The sequence below is a fragment of the Phlebotomus argentipes genome, unplaced genomic scaffold (assembly GCF_947086385.1).
Source record: "Phlebotomus argentipes unplaced genomic scaffold, Phlebotomus argentipes genome assembly contig_2, whole genome shotgun sequence".
NCBI classification, from domain to species: Eukaryota; Metazoa; Arthropoda; class Insecta; order Diptera; family Psychodidae; genus Phlebotomus; species Phlebotomus argentipes.
Genome location: NW_026776162.1, coordinates 9,699,770 through 9,725,489, shown reverse-complemented (window position 1 = coordinate 9,725,489; position 25,720 = coordinate 9,699,770). Strand labels below are relative to the sequence as shown.

At 46.4% G+C, this 25,720-nt stretch overlaps 4 protein-coding genes and 3 non-coding genes across 8 annotated transcripts; 3 read left to right on the top strand and 4 right to left on the bottom strand.

The window, feature by feature from the left end:
* On the top strand, positions 1-6,017 carry LOC132265003 (C2 domain-containing protein 5). Its single transcript, XM_059765379.1, has 6 exons — positions 1-722; positions 786-970; positions 2,407-2,600; positions 3,631-5,238; positions 5,295-5,491; positions 5,550-6,017. The coding sequence occupies exons 1-6, from the start codon at positions 78-80 to the stop codon at positions 5,883-5,885; spliced, it is 3,165 nt and encodes a 1,054-aa protein (XP_059621362.1). The 5' UTR covers positions 1-77; the 3' UTR covers positions 5,886-6,017.
* Positions 6,018-6,092: 75 nt separating this feature from the next.
* Positions 6,093-6,166, bottom strand: Trnat-agu (transfer RNA threonine (anticodon AGU)). The gene has a single exon. It is a non-coding gene; the product is annotated as a tRNA-Thr (tRNA).
* Positions 6,167-6,481: 315 nt separating this feature from the next.
* On the top strand, positions 6,482-6,554 carry Trnaf-gaa (transfer RNA phenylalanine (anticodon GAA)). Its single transcript has one exon. It is a non-coding gene; the product is annotated as a tRNA-Phe (tRNA).
* A 216-nt stretch (positions 6,555-6,770) lies between these two features.
* On the bottom strand, positions 6,771-6,843 carry Trnaf-gaa (transfer RNA phenylalanine (anticodon GAA)). The gene has a single exon. It is a non-coding gene; the product is annotated as a tRNA-Phe (tRNA).
* A 624-nt stretch (positions 6,844-7,467) lies between these two features.
* Positions 7,468-13,490, bottom strand: LOC132264674 (dromyosuppressin). Its single transcript, XM_059764953.1, has 2 exons — positions 13,271-13,490; positions 7,468-8,007 (listed from the first exon to the last, which is right to left on the bottom strand). The coding sequence occupies exon 2, from the start codon at positions 7,990-7,992 to the stop codon at positions 7,705-7,707; it is 288 nt and encodes a 95-aa protein (XP_059620936.1). The 5' UTR covers positions 7,993-8,007; positions 13,271-13,490; the 3' UTR covers positions 7,468-7,704.
* A 4,753-nt stretch (positions 13,491-18,243) lies between these two features.
* Positions 18,244-21,787, top strand: LOC132265345 (acyl-CoA synthetase short-chain family member 3, mitochondrial). 2 transcript variants are annotated; one of them, XM_059765952.1, is made up of 8 exons: positions 18,246-18,460; positions 18,527-18,692; positions 19,303-19,592; positions 19,856-19,952; positions 20,016-20,767; positions 20,831-21,199; positions 21,381-21,503; positions 21,561-21,787. In XM_059765952.1, the coding sequence occupies exons 1-8, from the start codon at positions 18,400-18,402 to the stop codon at positions 21,725-21,727; spliced, it is 2,025 nt and encodes a 674-aa protein (XP_059621935.1). In that variant the 5' UTR covers positions 18,246-18,399; the 3' UTR covers positions 21,728-21,787. The 2 variants fall into 2 exon arrangements, with proteins under 2 accessions (XP_059621934.1, XP_059621935.1); XM_059765951.1 differs by having other exon boundaries at positions 18,244-18,692.
* LOC132265344 (exosome complex exonuclease RRP44) lies at positions 21,770-25,702 on the bottom strand. Its single transcript, XM_059765950.1, has 3 exons — positions 25,472-25,702; positions 24,098-25,414; positions 21,770-23,362 (listed from the first exon to the last, which is right to left on the bottom strand). Exons 1-3 carry the CDS (start codon positions 25,529-25,531, stop codon positions 21,842-21,844), a joined length of 2,898 nt encoding a protein of 965 aa, XP_059621933.1. The 5' UTR covers positions 25,532-25,702; the 3' UTR covers positions 21,770-21,841.
* Positions 25,703-25,720: the final 18 nt, after the last annotated feature.

Genomic DNA, 25,720 nt, shown 5'->3' with positions numbered 1-25,720 from the left:
TGTTTGGTTGAGTGACAGTTTTTCCCCTCGCGACGCTGCACATTTTCTCAGTTTTTCACTCTGAACACTTGCTCAAGATGCCCGGGAAGGTGAAGGTGAAGGTGCTGGCGGGGCGCAATCTGCCCGTGATGGACAGGAGCAGCGACACGACGGACGCATTCGTGGAGCTGAAGCTGGGCGGCATCACGCACAAGACGGACGTGTGCCGGAAGAGCCTGAATCCGCAGTGGAACTCGGACTGGTACAGATTCGAGATGGACGATGCGGAGCTGCAGGACGAGCCGCTGCAGATCCGCCTGATGGACTACGACACGTACTCGGCCAACGACGCCATCGGCAAAGTGCACATCTGCCTCAATCCGCTGCTCATTCCCAGCGCCGCCATCGATCCGTCCGGACAGTCGGCGGGCCACGGCAAGGGCTCCATCATGTCCGGCTGGTTCCCGGTGTTCGACACCATGCACGGCATCCGCGGCGAGGTGAACCTCATGGTGAAGGTGGATCTGTTCTCGGACGTCAACAAGTTCCGCCAGAGCTCGTGCGGCGTGCAGTTCTTCCACTCGCCCAACATCCCGCACGGCTACCACGCGCCGGCCATCCACGGCTTCGTGGAGGAGCTGGTGGTCAACGACGATCCCGAGTACCAGTGGATCGACAAGATCCGCACGCCCAGGGCGTCCAATGAGGCGCGACAAGTCGTCTTCCTCAAGCTTTCCGGCGAGGTGAGAAATTTCCACATCTCTCTCTCTCTTCAGTGTCTCTGACGGGAATTCCCGCCTTTCCAGGTGCAGCGGAAGATTGGGCTGAAGGCGCTGGACATGGGCGCGAATGCAGTGATTGGCTACAAGCTGTGCCTGGATCTGGAGGGCGATGTTGGCGTCGTGGCGCGCGGAATTGGCACTGCTGTGACGCTGATCAAGATTCCGGACGCGCCGCCTCAGCAAGTCGCCGACTCGGCGCTGATTGAAGAGTGAGTTGACCTTCTCTCCCGGTCAGATCTGGCCACAAAATATCTCTCTTTCTCCAGCTCAGAGGATGGGAATAATTCAACAGTTTCTCTGTTCTTCCTCCCGACTAATCTCTGGCTCTTGCTAATCCTCTTGATTTGCCCACACATTCTTGTGCTTCACACACTGTCACACAATGTCGCAGACGAACACTGAAATACCTGGAGTTTCTCACTTGCACTCCCTCTCCGAGGCCCTTCAAGGATCCCTTCAGCTTCGACGCGCCTCGGGAGATCGACGAGTGCCTCCTGGAGCGCCTCACGCAGGAGGATCTGCGCGGCACGGCGCCCGGGCGCTTCGCGAAGAAGCTAAAGAACATCCACAACTCGCGAAATGCCCTCAGTCGGCGACTCCTGGCCAAGGCGCCAGAGTTTGGCTTCACCAGCGCGCCCAAGAGCACCGTGAGTGGGCCGCGGATCGAGATCGAGGGCCCGAAGAGGCGCCGGAAGCAATTTCAGCGCTCTTCGAGCGAGGGTGCCGGCATGACGTCTCTCCTCGTGGCGTCGCTCATGTCGAGTCAGACGATGGGCTTGGACAGGATCTCCGAGTCGCACGACCGCAAGAGTCAGTCCATCGACACGCTGTGCATGTCGCAGTCCTCCAAGACGAGCCTCTTCCCAAGCCTGGAGTCTGATTCCCTGAGTTCCGACGACGAGGCGTCCGACAGCACCCCGGAGAGAGCCGAAGTGTGCTTCGACGCCGACACCGTGAGCATGGTGATGCGGAGTGTGCACGAGAAGGGCGACGAGACGTGGATTGAGCCCAGGATTCCGCATCCGGACGAGGATATCAAAGTGGGAAGTTCGAGGATCGTTCGAAGCGTCGCCACGCATCAGAACGAGACGATTCTCATTGAGTCTGGCAGGATTTCGCGTGAGGAAACTCTGCATGAGATCATGAAGACGTGCTCAGAGAATCTGGAGACGCGGGATGATGTTTCCTGGATAAAACCCGGCTCAACTCTGGAGGAACCAGAAATTTCTACACGCGAAAAAACTCCGACAAACTTCCTGAACGCCTTACGTGGCTTCAGGATCTTCAAGCCGAGGGAGAAGCGCTCCAGGCGGAGTCTGAAGAGCATCCTGAAGGAGAAGTTGGGAATGACGAGGAAGCCCAGAGTGATTATCCAGGAGTTCACACCGCCCAGGCAGCGAGCTGAAGCGAAGGAATCGACGAAGGAAGCCTCGAGGGGAGTGCCTTTCATGTCATTGATAGAGCTGGCGGACAAGGATGACCTCAATTCTGCACAGAGTGTCGTCCCTGATCGCCACAATTCACTCCCTGTCACGCTGACTAGTGCGTCTGTAGAGCAGCCTTCCATGGCGTCTAACAAGCACTCGAATTTGTCTCACACTAACCAGATGTTGCTTGCACCTTCTCCTCTTTCTCCCGTTGTCAGGCACGAAGCTAACTCGTCCGGGAGCGGCGCGCCGGCCAGTCCGGGCGCCAAGGCGACCGGCCACACGCGCGCCGAGTCCACGGGCTCCAGGATCACACAGAGTCCGGCCAAGAGCGGCGCCTCAGTCGTTCCCGCCAAGGATTCCGGCATCTATCGGCGCTCCTCCGACTCAGATCTCAGCGTCACGCCCAAAGGTGAGTCCCAGAGTCCTGATTAAACACACCAGAATCTCCCTCTGTCCTCCCCAAGGATCCTCTCTGGTGAGGAGAAGTGATTGTCCAGCTGTGTTGCGTCCTTTTCGTGGTGAAAAATGCATTTTTAGCGTGTAAAGAAAGTGTGGAAAAATATGGTAAAAATCTATGCAACGGACAAAGACGTGATTGGATAGAATTTATGTGCTCTAGAGAGTTGTAGGCCATTATATGACCTTTTCAAAGCCGTGCTACTTTTTGAATCTGAACAAGAACTTTAGGATTTTTTTTTTAAAGTAAAGTGGTAGAAATTGTAGAGATTTTGCTAATTTCGCACTTTAAATTGCCAATTCGTGAAGAAATGCATTTTTTACCACGTAAAAAAGTGGCGCAAAGGTTAACAATGTTAATAATCCGTCCAACACTGTTGTCCAGGAGTTGATTGGCATTTGAGAGTCCAAAATTGTTGTTGAGTATTTTCTCTTCTGATCCTCTTGAAAAAATGATTCTTCACTCACTTAATGACTTTATTTGATATCATTTTATCTGTGGAAACGCATGTTAAGGGCAGTTTTAGGCAGAAAAAGTGAGTACTTTGCTGGTTAAATGGAAGCGCGTGCTGAAGGACGATCGCAGGATTGTTTTTTAGTGTCTCTCTCTCTGGAACTGTAGATGTTTTGCTTGGATCTTTCTTCTCTATCACGATCTTTTCTCAAAAAACTCTCTTCTTGAGTGTGAAAAAAAATGTGTGTTGATGTTTGATTGATCACGCAACATGAGATCATGTTGTCAGAGTCTTCAGAACCTCCTTCTGTTCCCCTCCACTCTCGCATGACCTGCAAATTGAAGGGATGTTCAGGATGTTTGTCTGGATTGGAGATGCGAAGCGAACTGAAGAGAGCGTAAAAGACATCAATTAAAAGGTCAAAAATTGAACGTCGCTCTGAATCTCTTCGGTTCGGATCTCTAATCTGGATTCTCTCTCTTCCTCGCCAATGTTTGCTGATGATGTTTGGCGGATTGTTTGCCGCAGGGAATTCACTGACGTCGTGCGAGAGAGGAACGCCGGCCATCACGAGAGTCGTGGGCGCGACGATGAAGAGCGCCAATGCGGACAATCTGGACATGCTGGAGTATCCCTTCCTCACGCTGGACAAATACCCGCCGGGCTTCATCATCCACCTGGGCTCGGCTGTGTGCTCGCGCTCCGTGAAGCTGCTGGAGCGCGTGCCGAATCCCGACGAGCCGGAGACGCGCGACAGCTGGTGGACGGAGCTGCGCATGGAGATCCGCTCGCACGCGCGCGCGCTGGGCTGCAACGTGGTGCTGGGCTACTCGGAGACCACCACCATCACTGAGGACGTGTGCGTGTTGTCCGCCACGGGCACGGCGGCGCTCATCAACTTCCCGTACGCCGGCGAGCAGCCGGTGCGGATGACGTCGTCGCTGGACCGCGTGGAGTTCGAGAAGGACGTGAAGGAGGGCATCAAGGAGCTGAAGATCGCCAGCACGGCGGCCAAGATTATCGAGGGTGTGGCGTCGAAGCCGATTGAGGAGGTTCCCGAGGGCGGAAGTGACAAGGACACGTCGGGAAACTGCCAACCGTCGCCGACGCTGGCGTGTTCGCTTCTGCACTTGCCGTACGCCGCGAATTCCGTGCCGTTCAACGTGTCGCTGGACAATTGTGCTCTCTGTCGGCGCGCCAAGGTGCCGAACGTCTTCCTGGCCACCATCGAGATCCCCGAGAGTCTGCAGATCACGGGCAGAGGATGTCTGGTGCAGGCGCAAGTGTGTCGGCAGAAGCGTGATCTCAAGGGTGAGTCGAATGCCAAGGAGATCTCCGATGGGCTGCCGTTCCTGGAGTATGAGCTGTACAGGGTGTTGATCAACAAGATGAAGGTGAAGGGCATGAATGCCATCTTCGGCCTCAAGTGCTCCATCGCCGTGGGCGAGAAGATGATGACGATTGTGGCCACGGGAACGGCGGTGTACTTGAGTGCTCTTCCCACGGCTGTCCAGCCGAAGATCGTGGGCGCTGGGCAGTCGTGGTCGAATCCGGAGAAGCTCAGTGAGATCCAGAAGACACTCCAGGACACCATCGAGAAGAACCGCGAGATTTACCAGCTCAAGAGCTTCGGCGATATCGACGCCACGCGACCGCTGTCCGAGAGCGAGGAGAGCGACGATGAGCTGGCGGAGATGGACTTGAATGTGGGCAACAAGGACGCGTGCATCCTGGAAGTGGACGACATTGAGGATCTGGAGGTGATTTCGCTGCTGATGGAGCCTTGTCCGCCCGAGGGATTTCACGTGGTGAACACACAAACTGTGCCCGGATTGCTGGATCTCGAGGTGGTGAGGAATCTGCAGTACTTCGCGCAAGTGTGGCGCGGACACATCAATCAGCAGAGTCATCTGGCCAAGAATCTGCAGCGACTGCTGCAGTGCATCTACTACAAGCTGCGCAGCATGATTCCCTGCGCCATTTGCGATCTGCGCTTCACCATTGATCTGCCGGAGGCGGATTGGATTCAGGTTCTGGTCACAGGAATGGCGCTGGGCCTGGGAGAGCCGTCGAAGATTGTCAAGAACAAGCGGAGACTCCTCTCGGGATCGACAAGCAAGGAGGGAATCAAGAAAGGTATGAAAAAGATGTTTTTAGCAGGAATTTCAGTGAGTTCTTCATGTGTTTTCCAGGCGATGATGAATTAATCTTCAGCCTGGAGGAGGATCACGTCTTCGACACTGTTGGTTCCACGGCAGGAATCTCTCAGAGCGTCACGCCCACGCCGACAAGTCACAATCCTCCAGTTCAGTTCGCCCAGACAGGCTCGCTGAAGCTGCGCAACAAATCTCCCACCAGAGCCAAGAATCCCATCAGGCTTCCCAGACACGTAAGTTTCTCACTTCCACCGTGAAATTGTGACTTATTCCCGGATTTCTTGGCTTCAGATGCCGCTTCGCGAGCGCTATGGAGTCGACGTGACGCCGCTGAGTTACGTTCCCGGCGGCAGAATTGAGAAGTACCTGGGAAATCTCAACTTCTTCTTCATCCGCGAGAGCACGTCGATCAGGGAGAATGGCGGAATTTGTGGCTTCGTGCACGGATTCGTGACTGAATTGTTGGCCGTCGTGCGAGCGCATGTCACGGCGCTGGGTGGAAATGCCATCGTGTCGTTCTACATGACTGAACTCCTCCTCAACGAGAGCATCCACAAGAATCAGGGCCAGAGTCTGGTCAGTGTCGGCGGAGATGTTGTCTTTGTCTCTTACTACGCCGACGACTGAGCTTCTTCCCTTTCTTCCTGCCCAAAAAGTGTGTGAAAGACGCACAAATTGGAATATTTCTATCAAGTTTCTACTCGTGTTATTGATTCTTTTTTTCGAGATGTTTTCATTCAATAGACTGTGTACAATTAAATGTGTTCATTTTGAGTGTTTTTCTGGGGTAAAAAAAGGAATATTTTGGGTGGAAAAACAGCGGAAGAGCAAAAAAGGCACCGGCGAGATTCGAACTCACGATCTCCTGTTTACTAGACAGGCGCTTTAACCAACTAAGCCACGGCGCCGCAGATGACGAAGCCGGCACAGAAGGCCAACTCAAGTTACGCTCGAGACAGCTGACAGGGTGTTCCGCAAGGGATTATCGCCGGTGATTGATGAGGAGACGAAATCAAGTCATTTACTCACAACCATTGACAGTTTTCTTATCAACCGAGTCGGGAGGAGTATTTTCTGCGCTTTCTTATCAATTTTAATGAGTTTTCATGCCTGAAATTCATGAATTATTCACCCATTTGGTTAATTAAGTCGATGTGTGTGAGTGTGTTGGTGCGAAGCGTAGCGATTTGAGCTGGAAAACATCGGCAGAAAGGCCTTTTATCGCCGAAATAGCTCAGTTGGGAGAGCGTTAGACTGAAGATCTAAAGGTCCCCGGTTCAATCCCGGGTTTCGGCAAACTCTTTTGCCTCTTTTGCCCTTTTTCACCCCCAAAATGCATTTTGTGTCTCAGCTAACTTCAATCAATTGCAGAGTTGAAGCTGAAAATGCGATTTTCCCCTCATTTTCTACTCAAATCACTACTAAATTGACTCAAAAATACTCTTTTTCTCGTTTCTTTTCATGTCTTATCAGTGTTTTTGCGACAGTGATTCGCATTAGGGCAAAAGATTGTGCCGAAACCCGGGATTGAACCGGGGACCTTTAGATCTTCAGTCTAACGCTCTCCCAACTGAGCTATTTCGGCCGTTGGGAGCTTTTTGGCTGTGCACAAAATTGCACCAGATGCGATTTTCCCGGAGCAAAAAAATACACTTTTGGCGCGAAAGCTCTTATCGATGATTGGTCAAGATTACAAGCCTTTCAAGTTGATTGATGGTGGGTTTTTATGGGTGGAATTCATAACATTTTTATTGATTGTAAATATGATGAGCGAGTAAATTATTTACCAAAACGGCCAAAACCACCAAATTCACCGAAAACACCCTTGAAAATATCTCTCAAGGGGGAGATAATGTGGTTGAAACTGTGGAGAATTTCATGGAAATCCAATTAGAATAATAATTAGGTCAGTTCTTTCATCAAAACATGAGCGAGTGAAAGTTAAATTGCTTGAACTATTCAAGCTTCTTTCTTGAGGTAATTTGAATCCTTTGAATCTGAACAATTGCTCTAGGATTATGTATAAATTTAGCAATCTGTTTGGCTTCTATTCCTGCCATTTGATGCAAATTGCACTTTGCAGACTTCTTGAGAGCTTCAAAGTCTCTCCAAATTGTGCTTACCTTTCTTCTCTCTGGATGAAGTGCAGAAAATGCCTTTTCCAGCATGTCAAAATTACCGCTTCTACAGATTTAAATATTCATCTTTATTCTGTATATCGATAAACATGTTACATTATATCATTGGAGGAGTCAATATTCCTGCACGAACAAACGGAAGAGATGCAGCACAGATGTTATGTACAAAAAAGGAGACCTGCTGAAGAGTCGCAAAATGTGTCCGCTCAGAGAAATGGGGGCGCTTTTGGGGACTATTGGGATTGACTGTCTCGGGGAATTGTCTCTCTCTCTCCTCGAACCAAGAAGCGCGGCGCGCCGCGGGGAATTTAGCGGCGGCCGAACCGCAGGAAAACGTGATCCACGTCCGTTCGCTTGCCGCCTAATTGGGCGGACGTGAGCGACGCGAGATCCTCAGGCCGGAACATGAGGGCGGACGTCTCGGCGCGCAGGAAGGCGCTGAGGGCGCTGGAGAGCTGGTTGGAGTTCTCCAGCGCCACGCACACCTTCTTTATGTGCGGCGGCATCTCCTCCACCACGGCGGGGTCGCACAGCTGCGGAATGGGCGTCGCCTGCACGGCCGCGAGCGCCAGCAGAAGCAGGAGCAGTTGATGCATCTCTCGTGTGTGTTCCTGCAAGGCAAGCAGTCGCTGGCATCAGTTCAAGGGAAGTCAACAGCCCCAGAAGCCCTTAAAGTCTGTGCACGACTTCCTGACCCAGAAATATCCCTTCTTCCCACCATTTCATCATAAAATATAGGTTTAACTGTCTCAAAAAGAAGCCTAAGTTCCTTAAAAACGTAGATTTCAGGTACTGAGAACTGATTTCACTGGATTTCATTATCGAAATAAGGATTCTCGACAAATTGTGAGGTTATGAACAGTTTAAGGAATCTTTTTGGAGCATTTTCTTATCTTTTCAAAGGTTATTAAATTGTTATTATTTCGTAATTCCCCAACGATTATTTATTATCCTAATACGAAAAGATATGTTTGAGGTTATGTTCGATTTTAAGACTATTTTCCACGTTTTGACTGTAAAATTTTCATCAAGTATGATTATTTGAGTGTACAAATCGCTAAAAAGTCCAATTCTCGCCATAAGAAGTGGAAATAATTCTAATTTTTACATTTAATTGCATTTCTGTTAGTCACATAACCTAGAAAATCATTTGTATTGCTATTCTTTAGCAAAATTCCTCAAGAACATTCAAAGAAGTGAGCTTATTTGTTAAAGAAAAATGCTTCTAACAGTCAAATATTGCAAATACCTAACATTTTCTAATATTTCTACTAAACTGTACACCCCTTCTGACCTTTCGGCCGTATTATCTCCCCCTTGCGTCAGTCACCTTCGGCCTAATGAGCCTCTCTTCCCACTCATTCGCCTTCTCCTGAGGGATTAAAGTGTCCCACACATCGCGAAAGCGTTGCATTTTCACCGCGGCTTAATGAATATTTATTGAAACGTCTGTTCGTCTCAAGGCGCGCACTTTCACTGAGAAGATATGAAGCGCCTTATCGGCAATTATGCGGAGATTTTTTGCACAAGTGCAAATTGAGAGGAAAAAACGAAAGTTCAAAAGAATCACAATGAAATGGAAAAGTTTCTATACAAGTTTCACGCGATGCTAAAGCTTTTAGAGACTTTTTATCAAATGATGTTTTCCTGGTGAGAGCTTTTTGTGGGGATTTTCACAATTAGATTTCCCCGAAGGCATAAGTATTGTAATTAGCATTTCGTCTTAGATTATGTTGAAGAGGTTTTGTTTATGCAAAACAAGTTAAATTGTTTACTTTAAATTTCAATTGAAAGATTTAGAGAAACATATTTTCTTGTGAAAATAAACACAGAATTTGGTTCATTAAGGGGGGAAGTTTTGACCATTGTTTTCTCTCTTCCTTGCGCTCTTTTCTTAGGACAAAAGGATAGAAGACGAAAATACAACACAATCAATAATTTTCTTATGGAGAAATATTGAATTTTTAATGTGCTTTGATATTTAATATGTAAATTATTTACGTCATAATCTCCTTTGTTTAATTTGGCATTTTTTCGTCGAATGCAGGAAATATTGATAATAAATTCACAATTGATAATATAAAAAGCAGCCCAAAAATTGCAGGGAATTATTTTGTTGAATAACTCATTGAAAATTAAAATGCCATGTGCAATTCTATAACAAGCTTACAATAATACGAAATCATTGAAGTGCTGGTGAAATTTTATGCCAACGGAAATACAATTAAAGCACAATTTAATCAATTTCGTGGCGTTTTGAGTGACAAGGAACAATTATTCCTTGGCAAAAACACCTCAAATGCACTCTCTCAAGTTTCACTCGACTGTAGGGGTGGAAAAGTGCGGAGAAAAAGCTCATTAACTCTTCAGGGTGTTGCTGAAGTGGCGAGGGGTGGAAAAACATGGGCAAATAGTCGGAAGGCAGGTGGAAATGCATCCAATTGACGACGCGAATTATTCTAATCACGCAATTACCGCTCTAAACACGTTTGTCGTGATTTCCAAACAATTTCCCGTGGATGTAATCACGGATGGAGAGCGCGAAAGCCATTTGTGAATGGGTTGGAAAAGTGTTAAACTTCCCTTTCCTGATGGACTTGGAGAAATGTCCTGAAAAGCTGTGCAATCTGGAGCAGCGCGAGAAAAAGGGTTCATATTCCCACGAACAGCTAAAATGGTTTCAATTGATTTCATCACAAGCGTATCGAGTTCTCATTAAATTCGTGGCACTTTTGGTGTGAGTGACAAAGAAGCGGACTCGATGGCAAATGGTTGCGATGGGAGAAAAGCGATGGAAACTCCTCAAGATGCTTTTCATGCATGAAACTTTAGCTCGCACCGCAAAGTGAGAGAAATTTGGCTTTTATTCACCCCATCAATTGAGTGTGGGAGTTCTTTGGTAATATTGGAAGTGTTTGGTTAAAGTCAAAGCATTCGCAGAAATCATATTTGGCATTTATTGAATAACATTGAGAACATTTCAAAGCCATAACACCCCTTAAAATTCACTCCTTGCGAGCGAATTGAGAGGATTGAGGGAGCTTTTATCATATTTCAAAGTTTTCCCATCGCGGGCGATTCGCAATCATCGACTTCATTTGCAGAAGAGACGCTCTCGAGATGGATTTCAAAGCTTCGCGAAAATTGCGTGGGGGTGGTTTTTTTTTTCTTGCCGCTTTTCGCAGGTGAAAAAGCTCATAAGCAACTTCTTGCGCATCTCTCCAGCTGTTTGGCGGAAAAAGCGTCGCCCCAGCGACAAAATGGGGGCGCTTTTGTGTTTGAAATTTTAATTATGAAATTTATAATCTCCTTGCTTATTAGAACGCATCACACGATGGCAGTTATTTTGCTCATGTCGTGACATTACGGCGTGGCATTCATGGGCACATAATGGCATTAAAATTGCAACAATACACAAATTACGACGACGTCACTCTTCGGCGTCTCTTCTTTTCCTTTCCTGCTCCATTGACACCTTTTCTCAGTGCTGTTTTTCCGGGGTTTTTTTTTATAGCTGCGAAGGAGGGATTTTAGGAAGAAATTTTGCTAACGAGAGAAGCATTAATAACTTGTTATTTTCTCAAACTGAGTAAATGTACGCAAATATTTGTTTGCATTTCTGCAGTTTCTAGGAAAATTACTCACTCAATTCCATCATCTTCTCCATGTATTTTCCATGAATCACAACAATTTTACCAAGAATGAAGGAAGGAATATTCTGCGTTCTTTAGACCATAAAATTAACTGAGCAGAACAAACTGAGCAAGGATTTTAAAAGTCTTATTTCCACTGAATTGTTAGGCTTGAATTGTTCTAATCGAAAGGTCGTGACTTTATTTGTAATGACGAACACAAATTAGCTTTAATGTCTGAAAAGAGAGCAAAATGTTCCCTTAATTGCTCAAAAATTGGTAGTTTTCTTTCACAAAGTCAGCAGTTTTCGCTGCTTTTGCCTTTTCCTCCTCTTTGTGTTGATCCTGCAAATAATTTACAGCACAAGAATCTCTTCTTTTTCACTTGAGTCACTCATTATCATCAAGAAAAACATCAGAAGTGCATTCAAAAATTACTTTCAAAGGAAATTAACGCAATACTTGGAGAAATAGAATTGTTCATTAATTTTTCTAGGTTATGTTATGAATTTAAGACAAACTTTTCCATTAAAAACCCTTGTAAATCATTCATTCTTGCGCCTAAGCTGGTATAATTTACATTTATTGGCTTAATAATTATGAAATCTGTTGAAGATTACAAGCTTTCAGTGTTAAACTGATGTTAATTATTCTAAGATTGATCATAACCTCAAAAATATTGTTTCAGGATACAAAATTTTCTATTTCAAGAGCTGTTTGATTGATTTTCTATTCTGAAATAGCAAATTTCAGCTTAATGTCGATTTATTCACCAGATTTGCGCCCAGATTCGCTGGAAACTTCAAATATTTCTAAAATACTGGTTTTTTTTTCTAATTTTCTGGGCTATTCAAATAAAAATGGCGTCTTTTCAGATCAAACACTCCTAAATTTGAGGTTATGATACTTTAGGCAGTTGGAAAAATCAATAGATTTTCAAAGTGTCATGAATATGACAGTTTTCCATGGAAAATAAAAGTTCAAGACCTAAATTTGAAGCCCTTCTTCATTGTCAACGTCTTTTACATTACTTGCAGAAATATTTTTAGACAATTTACTCTCTCAAAATTCACATCATGCTTATCAAATTGTATTTTTATACGTCATTCTGCGAAAAATTCTCTAACACCTCTGGAAAATCCCCGAGAGAATCATTTCACGGGTGTTCTTTTTTGATTTCCCAATTGAGTTGGGTTGACATTACCATCCAAAACACATGGCAAAATGATCCAAAAAAATTTCCCTCTCATTGTGTGAAAAAAATGCCCATGAAAAACGCCAATATCAAAGGCTCGACGTGTTTTCTCGTCTCAAATGTGCTCTGTTGGCATCAGGATAAAATCAACATTTGATGTTTCACAAAATATCTCATTTGGTCGTCACTCTTGGAGAGCTTTTCAGCAAATACTTTCCATTTGGGGATTTTTACATTTAGAGACACACACAGGAAATGGCTTTCATCTCTTTTCCGTGTGTCTCTTTTAACACATATTCTCGGGACTTTTTTTTTGACCAAATTGTGCTGTATTTTAATTTGATTTCCAGCAATTCGCCATGAGAATATTACCATTAATTTGTCAATGACTCGGCGCGGGTGGGCGCGCATTTCCATCGCCCTCTGAGGCTCCTAATGAAGCGCCTCTCGAGGCGCAATGGACCCCTCACAATTGCCTCCCGACTGAGCAAATTTATTCAATTGGAATGGAATTTGTTTGTTCAATTGGTGAGCGAAATTCCACCGCCCAAGAAATTCGATTTGATGGCGAAGCTTTGCAAACACCCAACGAAATGCCCAAATTAATTGTAAATCCATTAAGGACATAAATAGTTCTTCACAGAAAAGCCAAAATGTCTTTTTATATCTCTAAGAAATGCGATTTGCATGAGTTTACGCTGCGACAAATCCCTTGAGAGGCCAATTAAGGGGTTCTTTTGCAGAGGAGTTTCTATTTATACAGATGCATAAAATCATATATTTGAGATAAAAATGCACTCTTTGAGGAGTGGAATTTGCCCCCATTAAGAAAGTCATTTCACAATCAAATAAGCACCATTAGCATATGAAAGAAACTCAATAAACTTCTGAAGGATAACAAATTGACATTCAATACATCATGTTTGTCGCTCTTTCGCTCAATTGACACAGCAAAGAAAAGGTCTGAATTTTGATCTTCTAAAGTACTTCTTTTTGCGCGCAACACAGTAATCACAGAGGCGTTGTTAAATAAATGATTTTTCTTACTTCTCTTGCAATTCTATTCCTTGTGCACAAATTGCAGCTCAATTTCCGCCTTGATGTGTTTCAGGTCAATTTTCACTGGCACAACACTGACTGAATGATTTCTTCACTGCAGAGAGATCGAATGACACTCGATCTGGAGGACACCAAAAGTGGGCTTTGATGAGCTTGTCGTGCTGTAAATGCGTCTACCTGGCCAAAGTGCAGCTTCTTTTATATCGCCTGTAAATCTCATTCTTCCCGCCTCTTGCCCGAAGCCACGCGGCGGCGCAAAAGGATGCTTCTCTCGCCTCGCAGCCTTCGTCACACAAATGCTTCAACAAATGGACTCCATGGGATCAAATCAGACATCAAATACACCAATTTCAATGCAGAAAGAATGGAAGTGGGATGAATATTCCCAACCAGTAAACTGATTAAGTATTAATTGCATGAACAATTTCCATCAATTGCAGCGCCAGAGCTTTCGATTAGGAGCTTTTGCATAAATGCATTCATCAGTCAGTGCAAGAGAAGCTCAATTGGGTCAACATATGGATGAGGTTTGCACTTGCAAATGCTCTGAATCATGAAATATCGAACACAATGCTTTGGCATATCAAAGAATCCCACAAAGTTTCAGACTTTCTCCTTGAAAGCTTGAGAAGAAGCACAAATTCTCCTTCTCTCGCCACGAGCAATATTTAAATCTTCGTACCTTTGTTTTTAATTAGGGTATTTTGAAGAAAAATGGCGTGGAAAATGATGCTGAATTCTAAGAATTTACATAATTCTCAGCATAAAGATGAATAGCTTGCGAAGTAAATTTTTATCACCCTTCATTTGATGAGATAAATAAGTTTTCAGTCATTTTACCATGTGAAAATACTCACCAAATCTAACATTCTGAAGCTATTTTCTCCTAAATCAATCTCATAAACTTCTTGTCTGGACGCGACTTTTAGGCGAAAACCCACTGGAAAATTCAAGCAAAACTTTTCTTCCACCAACCAAAATGGAATGAATTGACGCTGTTGAGTTTTCTCTGTTGGGAAAAAGTTTACAATTCATCTAAATTTCAGCACGAGAGTGTTTCAGAAGCCAAGAATAGCAGCACTGACAAAGAGTGTGAGCAGGTGGAAAATGAGCTTTTACCATATTCACGAGGATTATTGGCGGTGTGGCAAAAAAGTCATCCTCTTTTGCCATCATTTTCCAGCAGCTCATAATTCTTATTTGTGCCACCATTGCAACACGCAGCCTCGGGATATTTATTGTGGCTTCGCAAAATCCGCACCCACGAACTCTCGTTTGCCTTGAATGTTGGCCAAAACAGGAAGAGCCAAGGGGGAGATAATGCGCCCAGAAGCGGTGTACAATTCAGCAGGAGTCTCAAGAAGCGGATGTCTGTGGATATTTGCAGTTATTTGCTTGATAAAAGCTTCTTTTATACAGATAAAAGCATTCTTCCTTGAATCCTCCTGAGTAAACACTAAAACTGATATTTATTTTGAGGTTATGTGACCAATTTAACTTTGTGAAAGATCTCAAAGAATTACAATTAATCAAATAACCACAAAAGTTGTCAATTCAACTAATATAATTGAATATTATCAATATTTCTTTGATTTTTTCATTCTTATTTAGAAAAAAACTATCTTTATTCTTGACTAGGTTATACGAAAATTTTTATAAAAATTAGTTTGTAAGTAGAATTTTAACAAATTCCAATTCTTATGATGAATTTGGGAGCTTTTCTATTCAATTAATCGAGATTTCAGATATTGTGAGAAATATTTAGATAATAAAAACACTAAAAACTTTCCTCAAATCGAACATAACCTCAAAAATAGTATTTCACCATAGAAAATGTCATTTTTAAAGAGTTTTTTGATCTAAAATACTCAATCTTGAGCTAATTTACTAAGTATTCTTCGCTTTTTGTCCACAATAAGTGTTGAACAATCCTTTAAGATCGCTTTTAATGTTACTTTTGAGGTTATGGTGAAGAAAAACACAAAGATTCTCACTAAAATATCGCCGGAGAACTTCATAAATCAGCTAAATAACGTGTTATAGATCAGAAAGGAAAGAATATCCTGCAAGATATTGGTGTACAGTTCTTGGCAGCATTAACTGCCCCTTGGGAAGAACACAAAGAGGGAAATTGGTGTGGGGTTTCCCTTCGGGAAGTGAGTGTGAGTCGCACACGGGGAAGTCATAGAATGTTAATTAACACCTCTTAGCCCAATATTCACTCTCGCCCGTCAATTTGCCCCGTCGCCAGATTGAATATGCAACAAGTGGGGTTTTATCGATGTCTCTCAACTTGTTGCTCGCGGCGTGAGATCCATCAGAAGTCGCCGCGAAGAGCCTGTCAAAGGGGCAAATTAACACACAGCCCATCAGGCAAGGGAGTGTCAATCCGGGAAATCCTCCTGATACGCGCAGCATTGATAAGCGCAGGGAAAAATGATCGATTCGGTCTAATTCTGTGTGCAAATAACACCCACAGCAGTCCAGCAAATCCTCTTCGTCACCTGGCATTCGCCTCACGTATCGCCATAATGTGTGTAAAGTGCTTAGTTTACAGCACGAATCGTCGTCTGAATTGAAAATGTCTCATGGCAAATCAGAGACTCAATAATGCCAAGACTTCTCTCCTTCCGCCCTAAGCTTGATTAATTCACATTGATTACCAACTTTGAGACTCAATTGCGATGCTCTGGAGTTTCTCACTCTCTCACTCCACACCGAAAACCAATCATCACATAAATGAATATTGAGCTTGTGGTCGTGTTTATCGCCTTTTCTGCACAAAATCCATGACGACATTCATTGCGTAACGTTTATATAGATTATGCTTCGCTGACGCTCGAGCTTTCAACGCCCACGCAGGACTTTGGCAGGTGAGCGGAAAGCTCTCCACTTTCCACTCTCTCTCCAAATTATCCCCACGCAACGAGAGTGTCGATCACTTTCATCTCGCCCAAGGAAGCGACCTCGATTCCTTGCATTGTGGCCGCCATTATCATATAAATTGCACTTGCCAAGACGCAAATGCAGTAAATGATGGAAAAATTAATAACGACTGACGCGCTGCAACCGTTTAACTTTGCAGCCAGAATTGAATTACTTTGTGACCTTTTTCACTTCAATTTCATGGGGTTCAATGGGTTCAACAGATGAGTTTCTTTTGCCAAAATGCTCTTAATAAATTTATGCTGAATTTGATTATTGATTTCGTTGAAAGTGTTTTGCATGCGAAAATTTGTTTATCATTGTGAAGAATATTCATGAAGGGACATTTTCACGGGAGTTTTCTTGTTCAAAAGTAAAGAACAACAATTATGTTTATTGATTTATGCAATTAACCAAATGTTGAATGTGAATTTCCCTTAAAAAATCAGTCAATTTTCACTTGGAAACGCAATTAAAGCAGTGAATGTAAAGTTAATTAGCAATAAACCTTTGGAAAGCTTTTTCCCCATTTAATATGCCGAAAAGGACTTGAAATTATGTAGATTCAATCTGAAACTTGACATTAAACTGCAGACAAAATCATTTGAAAAATAATTAGTGAATTCCATTCGCTTGGCTAAAAATACAAAAGACTTCAGTATGCTTTCGAAAGGATGTTTTTATTTCATTGAAAATCGCTAATAAAAATTCTGTGAAATCGTTGCAAGGAAAGAATGAATTCTAATCATTTCACCAGCCCCCCCACTTTAAAGCCCCCCAAATTTAATAACGAATTGTCAAATTAATCGTCAAAACAATAAAAGATAACGAAGAAATTGCACAGCAATTCAAGAGATTTGGAGAACATTTGTCGGCTGAAAGCAGAATAAAATCAATTGCAATCGAGAGTTTGATAAAGTGAAGGTGAAAATTAAGTGCGCAAATCTTAATTTTGAATAAGAAAAGTGTGTATCTTTTCTTAACGTACAATTTAAGGTGAAGTGAGTGTCATTTTCGGTCAATTTATTCAGTTTAAACAATTCTTTGTCTGATTTGCTGTTAAAGATGAGAAAAAAATCGATAAAATTAGGAATCTTAAGCATTAAAAAGAGTCCTTTTGTCAGAATCTCTTGCAAAAACACTCCCGGAAGTCATAAACAAATTTCCTCCGATGATAACCTTTTCTTATCTCTGCTCAATGAAAAATTTACCTTCAATATCATAATGGGAAGTGAATCAATTTTGCACAGCTTAAATCCCTCGTCAAATGTTAAGCACACAATTGATTTGCTGACAAAGATTTGGTCAAACTCGTTACAAATGCTGGTGCTTTCAGTTTAAGGACTCTGTGTTTTCCTAAGGTAAATTCAATCAGGAAGTTTTCCTCTGGGGAATTGCGAACATGAAATGTTTTGTAGGACAGTCGATTGAACTGTTATTGAGGACGAATGATGAATTGGAGGATTTTGTCAAATGTTAATCAATAGTGGAGAAATGTTAAACACCGAGATTAATGCATCAATTGATGGGACATTCATTACGGGGATTTGCAGATGGTGCAAAATCAAAGGAATGAGAAAATCGTCTCTCATTCGGAGTGAAATCAGCTTTTCGATGTAATATCGCAATTTAATTTGTATAATTACATCATAATATTTGCAATTAATACATTTTATGCTGAGATCAAACACTCACCCATGAATATTTTAATGGATTTTACGCATTTTACGCAACTCTCTTGGGTGGAAAATTCGACTTTTCATCCCTCAGCCAATTTGAGCCGCACGTGCGGCATTTCATAACAGTTTTTATTTTCTGTTACATTATTTTCAGACTTTCGGCGATACTTTTTGTTCTCTGTTGTTGTTAACTTGTAATTCGCACTGCCCATTCTAATGTCCATCGGGAAAATGGTAATTGAGCGCCTGTACATGGAATAAGAGTTAGTGTCGAAGCTGCTGAATATTCAGGCCTTGTTCATTGCTCACCTTTGCGGCCAGGAGACATTGGTCAGTGCCTGAAGTCGAGTCAGTTGCACAACACCTCCAACGCCGTGCGGACTCAACACAGTGCAAAAGAGTGCGGGGAAGGAGCGAAACAAGTGTCTAACCATTGATTTTCCTAGTTCTTTCTCTTCCTTTTTGTGGTTTGTTTCCTTTTTCGCGTTGAAAGTGCGTTGAAAGCCCGCAATCATGCTGAGCTCGTTCGATGGCGATAAGAAAAATGGCAACTTTTCTGCACAGTACGAAGGAAGTAAGATTCACTCGAGTCCTCCAGTGTGTCCTTGTGTGACTAATGCGTGCTTTGTCCGCCACTCAGATGGTGTTCAGTATCCGGACGTCTTCAATCAACTCTACCTGGACACCTATCGGCGCTCCATCGAGACGCCTGAGGAGTTCTGGGGCGAATTGGGTCAGCAACTGATCGACTGGGACATGCCCTTCGAGAAGGTCCTCGATCACTCCAATCCGCCGTTCACGAAGTGGTATGATTGCTGTGTGCATTGATTTCAATGGTCTGCTTTTTGTGTATGGAAAGCAATTCAATGCCGGAGGAAATGAGGGCAAAGGACAGAAGAAACTCCCAGTTCACTTTCCATTCTTCATTGTTGCAAATGAGAAAGTGTCGAAGTAACAGTTCAAAGGGGGAGATAATGTGGTTCAAATCTGTGCAACATTTGATATCTTTCCTTAAACATTCTTTATATTTTATTCAATACTTGTTTAAGGATTCCTAAAGTAAGAGTTGAAATTCTCCTGAAGTATTTTTATTTAAAAAAAAAATGAGAAAACTTTAAAAATAACCTTTGAAATACAACTTTTTAGGTTATATTCGATTTATAGTACAATTTTCAGTATTTCTCTTTGTTGGTTAAGCACAAAGACTCAACTTGTTCATTAAGTTGAAATGTTTTCAGTTTGAGCGTAAGAATTGATGTTTTTGGATCTTATTTACTTACTGAATATACTTTAAATCATTCACATAACCTAGAAAAGCATTACTATGTGATATTTTCTAGAGAAAAATCAAGAGAAAACTTCAAGAAGCACATAAATTGGCCCTAAATTGAGTTTTAAAGCACTGACTATCTTCAGGTACGTGGGCGGCTATCTGAACGCGTGCTACAACTGCGTGGATCGGCACGTGATCGCCGGAAAAGGCGACAAGGTGGCCTTCATCCACGACAGTCCCATGACCAACACGGTGCGCAAGGTGACGTACCAGGAGCTGTACGATCGCATCAGCAGCCTGGCCGGCGGCCTGCGCCAGCTGGGCGTGCAGAAGGGCGATCGCGTGGTGATCTACATGCCGCTGGTGCCGGAAGTGGTGATGGCCATGCTGGCCACAGTTCGCCTGGGTGCCATTCACTCGGTGGTCTTCGGCGGTGAGTCCAAGTGATCCCCAAAAGAGTGATCAATAACCGATGCGTAAACAATAACTTTTGAGTCGCAATTGAGCGGCATGTGCTGGCGCTATTTGCCTTGTAAATTTCAGCCAGAGGTTCTTCCATGACCCCGGGAAGCATTGAAACTTCCCCGACAATTGCGACAGTCGTGGAATGGATAATTTATGTCTCTTAATAAGACAATTAACTCCGTTACTTCCCCTGTGCTACGTCTCCTGATCTTGCTCCGTTTTCCCGCACAGGTTTCGCCGCTAGTGAACTCTGCACGAGGATCGAGCACGCCGAGCCGAAGGTCGTGATCGCGGCCAATTGTGGCATCGAGCCCAACAAGATCATCCCGTGAGTCTGAACCTGAACACCTAAACTAGCCTTGAGACCTTCTAACTTACCTACATCCCTCAGTTATCTGGACATCCTGCACGACGCCATCGAGATGTCGGCCTGGAAGCCCATCTGCAATGTGATCTTCCAGCGCAGCAACGTCCTGCAGTCGCCCATCGATCCCAAGACGGACATTCTGTGGGAGAAGGTCATGACGCTGGGCGAGAAGGCCGAGTGTGTTCCCGTGGAGGCCAGCGATCCGCTGTACATCCTCTACACTTCTGGCACCACCGACAAGCCCAAGGGCGTCCTGCGCCCCACCGGCGGCCACCTGGTCACGCTGGCCTACACCTTCAACTCCATCTACGGCATCCAGCCGGACGACGTGTGGTGGGCGGCCTCGGATCTGGGCTGGGTGGTGGGGCACTCGTACATCTGCTACGGGCCGCTGCTGCACGGCTGCACGGCCGTGATGTACGAGGGAAAGCCCGATCGCACGCCGGATCCCGGCCAGTACTTCCGCATCATCGAGCAGCACAAGGTCAGCGCGGTCTTCTCCGTGCCCACAGCCTTCCGCGTGATCCGGCGCGTGGACCCGGAGATCAAGTGCGGCTCCAAGTTCAGCCTCAAGTCCCTGCGAACGATCTTCATCGCCGGTGAGCACTGCGACCTGGAGACGAAGCTGTGGATGGAGAACGTCTTCAAGGTGCCCGTGCTCAATCATTGGTGGCAAACGGAGACGGGCTCCGCCATCACGGCCACTTGCCTGGGCTTTAATCATAGCCTGAACCCACCGAAGTTCACCACCGGACTGCCCTATGTCGGCTACGAAGGTAAAGTTCACCCAATTCTATTCCCTTTCTGGACAGAACCTCACAGAGTGACTTGTCTTGCAGTCGACGTCCTCCTGCCGGATGGATCGCAGGCAGAACCCAACGAACTCGGACGCATCGTCATAAAACTGCCCCTTCCGCCGGGGAACATGTGTAATCTGTACAAGAACCCAGAGCTCTTCGAGAGAACCTACTTCCGCAAGTATCCTGGCTACTATGACACAATGGACGCCGGCTACAAGGACGAAAGTGGCTACATTTTCGTCACTGCGCGCGATGACGATGTGATCAATGTGGCTGGTCACAGGATCTCGACGTCCAGCCTCGAGGACGCTGTGCTCAGACATCCAGACATCGGCGACGCCGCGGTCTTTGGCGTTCCCGAACCCACAAAGGGCGAAGTTCCACTCTGTCTCTACGTCACGAAGAACGGTAGGCCTAGGCTCCGCCCCTAAGTCTCAAACAGGGGAAGATATTGAGCAATAACAGCACTTTCTTGAGTTTTATTTGATGTCTACTTAGAATTACGACTGAATTTTAGAAAATATTTAATTAATATAGAAACTTAAGGCATATATCTCCCCCTTGGTCAAGTCTAACGCCTTCATTGCAGATGTCACGAAACCGTCTAACAAACTCTCTGTGGAACTGATCAAGATCATCAGGGAAGTCATCGGACCGATTGCGGCCTTCAGACTCGTCGCCAGAGTTCAGGCGCTTCCGCGAACGCGATCGGGTAGGTTTTGTCTCCTAATCTCGGCCTAAATCGATGTCTAAGAAGCCCAAATTGCAGGCAAAACCATGAGGAAATCCATGGCGGACTTCGCGAGGAACAAGCAAGTCGTCTTGCCGGCAACCATCGAAGATGCCACGGTTTTCACAGACATCCGGCGAGCTCTGCAGGAGCTCGGCTACGCCATGACTGCCCCTGATCCGGTCCTCAGCATGAGGAAGATGTGAAACAGCCCTGCGATCAGCACCAGTGTACATAAGACGCCAAACTGCTTCTTCAATGTTATAATTCTTAAGCATAAACGGTGTGTCAGTTACACAATCTTTCACTCATCCTGAACTCTACTTCCTCTCCTTCCTGGCCTTCTTCTTCTGTTGCTGCTGTGGAGGAGCTTCTGTCGGCGCCTCCTTGCGCTTCTCCGTGGCCACACTGAAGCCCTCAATGTGTGGCTTCACCAGATCGAAGAGCAGCTTCTCGTGCTGCACATTTGAGGAATCCAGACTCAGGCGCACTGTGACGGGATCGAAGGCGTGGAAGATGACACTGCCGCTCTGGAGCGTGCAATTGTGCTCGTCGTAGGTGAAGTGGGCGGAGGTCTTGTCCCTGCCCGCCTTGTCCTTCACGTAGATCGTGCCCTCGAGGCCGAACTTGGGGATGATGACTTGCAGAGCGTTCTTCCGCACCAGCAGCACATATCCTTCCTCCTCCTGCGACTTGCCCTTGAAGAAGAGATGCGTGTTGAGCGCCACGGACGCTCTGCCCGCGTACTGTGCCATCCGGTTGCGATAGTTCAGATTCTTGCACAGTTCCGCCGAGGCGCGCTTGTCCAGCAGCTCAGCGTACGTTCCGTCGGCGCCAATGCACGCCGCCAGCAGCCGATGGACGATGATGTCGGCGTAGCGCCGAATGGGCGACGTGAAGTGCGTGTAGATCGGCACGGCGAGGCCGTAGTGGAAGAACTCCTCCTTCTGCACACTTCCGGAGATGAAGTAGAGCGCCTGATTCATGCATCGCGTCGCGATGATCCTCAGCATTGTGTTGAAGTAGGGATTGTCCTTCTTTACAGCCGCATCCAGCGACGTGGCCAGTTCCTTCCCCGAGTTCGTGTTGATGGTGAAGCCCTGATTCTCACCCGCCTTGACCAGCGTCTCCAGATTCGTCTGCGAAGGCTCCGGATGGCGTCGCAGCATGGCAAACTCTGGGAATTCCCGCTCGATCTTCTGCGCCACGGAAATATTTGCCAACAGCATGAATTCCTCCACCATTGAGTTGGTCTCCAGACTCTTCTTGGCCTCCACTTCGATGGGATCGTGCGTCTCGCTGTCCACCAGGAAGCGAATCTGCGGCGAGGCGAGAATCAACGCGCCTTTGTCAATCCTCCGCCTCTTCAGGATCTTCGCCAGTTTGTTCAGCTCTCGCAGGGATTCCGCCAGATCGTCCTGCTTCGTCTTGTCGTCAATGATCAGCTGCGCCTCTTCGTACGTCAGCGCCGCCTTGGAGCGAATGACACTCTTGAAGAACCTCGTCTCGACGACATTCGCCTCGTTGTCCAGCTGCCAGACGCACGAGAAGGCGAATCGCTCCACGCCGCCGCGCAGCGAGCACAGATTGGAGCTCAGCAGCTCCGGCACCATGTCGATGCGCTTCTCCACCAGATAAACCGTCGTGGCTCGCAGCGCCGCTTCTCTGTCCATCGCATTTCCCGGCTTGATGAAGTGACTCACGTCGGCGATGTGCACGCCAACTTCCACGCGATCCGCAGACACGCGGCGCGCGTGCAGCGCATCGTCGATGTCCGTGCATCCCGGCGGATCCACCGAGCAGATCGTGACGTTCCGCAAATCCACGCGCCTCTCGAGATCCTGCAAGCAAAGCAAAGGACGTGATAAGTCAGCTTAATCTAGTGTTCGCAGAGCCTTTGTTCGTCTGCCTTCGAAATTCCCGTCAATCATGGACAAGGACTTGGTGTCGATTCTGGACAGGATCATCGATTTACTGATGAATCTGCAGAACTCAGAGCAAAATCCCGAGATAGTGAACAACATCGCGCAAGAGTGCGAAGACTTCATTCACCAATTGCAAGCGATGCTGAATCAAATGTACGCGGAAAATGGCGTTGAGAAGCAGAAAAAGCATCTCCGGAATCTCGCGATTGAGCTTCAGGGCGTCAAGAGGGAGATCGTCAACTTCCAGGAGAACCAGGAGTTTCTGGACAGGCAAATTGCAGCCGTTGAAGCTGAGATTGAGGAGAGAAGCCGCGAACTCTTGGCTCTGCACGAGGAAGTAGCTGAGAAGGAGCGCAGGAGGAGGAATTCCAGCTTCTTCTTGACCAGATCCAGAGAATTCACCCAGTTTCCAGCCAGAAAGCTGATCACCGTCACTCCAGAGTCTCTCAGCAACATCGCCTTGACCTTAACGTAAGAATATTGGTGGTTTTTAAGAGATTCCCAGTCACTGAGTCTCGCTTTTCAGGCCAATCCTGGACACTGTTGAGGAGACAAGGGAAAACACTTCCCTGGAAATCAACGTGACATCCTCAGCGTCCACAATCGAGGAGGATTTTTACAGTCTGGATGAGGTGGAATGAATAAACTCACCGCTTCTGTGATTCCCCAGGGCATTTTGGGCAGGAAGCTGAGTACTTCCTCCGAGAAGTTGCTGTGCGGAATGTCGTGCTCCAGCAGGATCACCTCATTCTCCGTCTCCTTGTCGCCCAGCGCGCCCAGGGCACGGACAAAGTGCCCCAGCGGATATCTCGAGTGTCTGGGCCACTGATCGATGGCCACAATGATACGCTGGCGCGCCAGCTTCTCCGCCTGGCGCGTCTCGATGCGGATCTTGGGGATCTTCGACTCGGCCGGCACGAAGAGATGCCGCACGGCGCCCGGAAGTGCGCTCGGCTGCAGAATTCCGCAGTATTGTCGCCACTTGCGCCGAATAATGCCCACAATTCTGCCCGTTGGCACTCGCTCGATCTCCTTGGGTGTCTTCAGCAGTCCCGATTCGTCCTCCAGCACGTCTCCAGGATCCTCAGCGTCGTCCTGGATGATCACGCCGCACGGCGCTGACCACTTGTCCTCGGGAAACAGCTCCACAGCCACAATATCGCCGTCCACGGCGCGATTGAGCGATTCCCTGCCCTGCAGCAGGATGGACTTGTCCATCTCCTCCACCGACACGAAGCCCTCCAGGTAGTTCTCGCGGGAGCGCACGAAGGAGCCCTGCAAGAGCTTCCCACTGCGCACGCCCTCGTGGATCTGCGCCGGCGACAGATGCAGAGGGAACAGATCGGGCTTGTTCCCGTCGATGTCTGAGAACTTCTGCGCCAGCTTGTCCTGCAGCTCCGGGTGGCTTTTCAGGGACTTCACGTACTGCTCAATTGTGAGCGCCGTGATGCCCATTTCACGGGATTTCCGCATGTTCTCAACGTCGTTCGTCAGCAGGATGACTTTCAGTCGCTTCTCCTCCGTCTTTCCCTTCTGACTCAGCCTCAAGTGGCCGTTGTACCACTCAATGGCCGTCCGGATGGCGCGATCATTGCGATCGTTGCTCGACTCGCCGGCTTGGCGCTCCACAAAAGTGTCCTTGTGATGCTCATTGACGAACGTGTAAATCCGCCGGCTGCTCTTCGACACCAACTCGCGGAGGCGCTTGTACACCGCCGAGCTCTTGTTCTTCACCTCCTCCAGCACAATCACCGGCACCACAATGTCACACAGGACGCTCTCCTCCAGCACGTCGATCTGATCCAGCACGACGTTCGTGTCCGGCACGATGTAGTGCGGAAAGCTGAATTCGCTGCTCGGCGACGGCGGGCAGGACGAGAGGATCTTGTCGTGAGACATCTGAGGACATACCTCACACGCCGCGGAGCCGCAGAAGATGTCATTCCGCAAGTAGTGCTCCCGGACAATCTGCAAAACATAACCTTCAATCTCTGTTTTCATCCAGATTTCCCTGAATTCGCTCACCTTGAGGATCTTTCCGCGCTTTGTCTTGCGCAGGAAGACTTTATTGGTGGACTTTTCCATTTTTTGGGAATGATTTTGGCCAGGAAATTGCTCTTTGCAGGCAAAATATGATCCGGCAACACGTGAGAATCATCAAAACAAACTACACTGTTTGTTCTTCAAACTCGCTCAACACTGTGAAAAAATTGATGGGAAAAAGTGTCTTTCTGTGTCAATTTTCTTGTATTCTTTCTGCTGTTCTGGTGATTA

What these genes read in the sequence shown, in the direction of transcription:
- LOC132265345 (XM_059765951.1), top strand. Translation starts at nt 18,400, where the DNA reads ATGCTGAGCTCGTTCGATGGCGATAAGAAAAATGGCAACTTTTCTGCA. An exon ending in TCACTCGGTGGTCTTCGGCG is followed by an intron (nt 19,593 to 19,855) that starts GTGAGTCCAAGT and finishes TTTCCCGCACAG; the next exon opens with GTTTCGCCGCTAGTGAACTC. An exon ending in GAGCCCAACAAGATCATCCC is followed by an intron (nt 19,953 to 20,015) that starts GTGAGTCTGAAC and finishes TACATCCCTCAG; the next exon opens with TTATCTGGACATCCTGCACG.
- LOC132264674 (XM_059764953.1), bottom strand. Translation starts at nt 7,992, where the DNA reads ATGCATCAACTGCTCCTGCTTCTGCTGGCGCTCGCGGCCGTGCAGGCG.
- LOC132265003 (XM_059765379.1), top strand. Translation starts at nt 78, where the DNA reads ATGCCCGGGAAGGTGAAGGTGAAGGTGCTGGCGGGGCGCAATCTGCCC. An exon ending in TCCTCAAGCTTTCCGGCGAG is followed by an intron (nt 723 to 785) that starts GTGAGAAATTTC and finishes CCGCCTTTCCAG; the next exon opens with GTGCAGCGGAAGATTGGGCT. An exon ending in CCATCAGGCTTCCCAGACAC is followed by an intron (nt 5,492 to 5,549) that starts GTAAGTTTCTCA and finishes TCTTGGCTTCAG; the next exon opens with ATGCCGCTTCGCGAGCGCTA.
- LOC132265344 (XM_059765950.1), bottom strand. Translation starts at nt 25,531, where the DNA reads ATGGAAAAGTCCACCAATAAAGTCTTCCTGCGCAAGACAAAGCGCGGA. An exon ending in AGCGCGGAAAGATCCTCAAG is followed by an intron (nt 25,415 to 25,471) that starts GTGAGCGAATTC and finishes TATGTTTTGCAG; the next exon opens with ATTGTCCGGGAGCACTACTT. An exon ending in CCTGGGGAATCACAGAAGCG is followed by an intron (nt 23,363 to 24,097) that starts GTGAGTTTATTC and finishes CTTTGCTTGCAG; the next exon opens with GATCTCGAGAGGCGCGTGGA.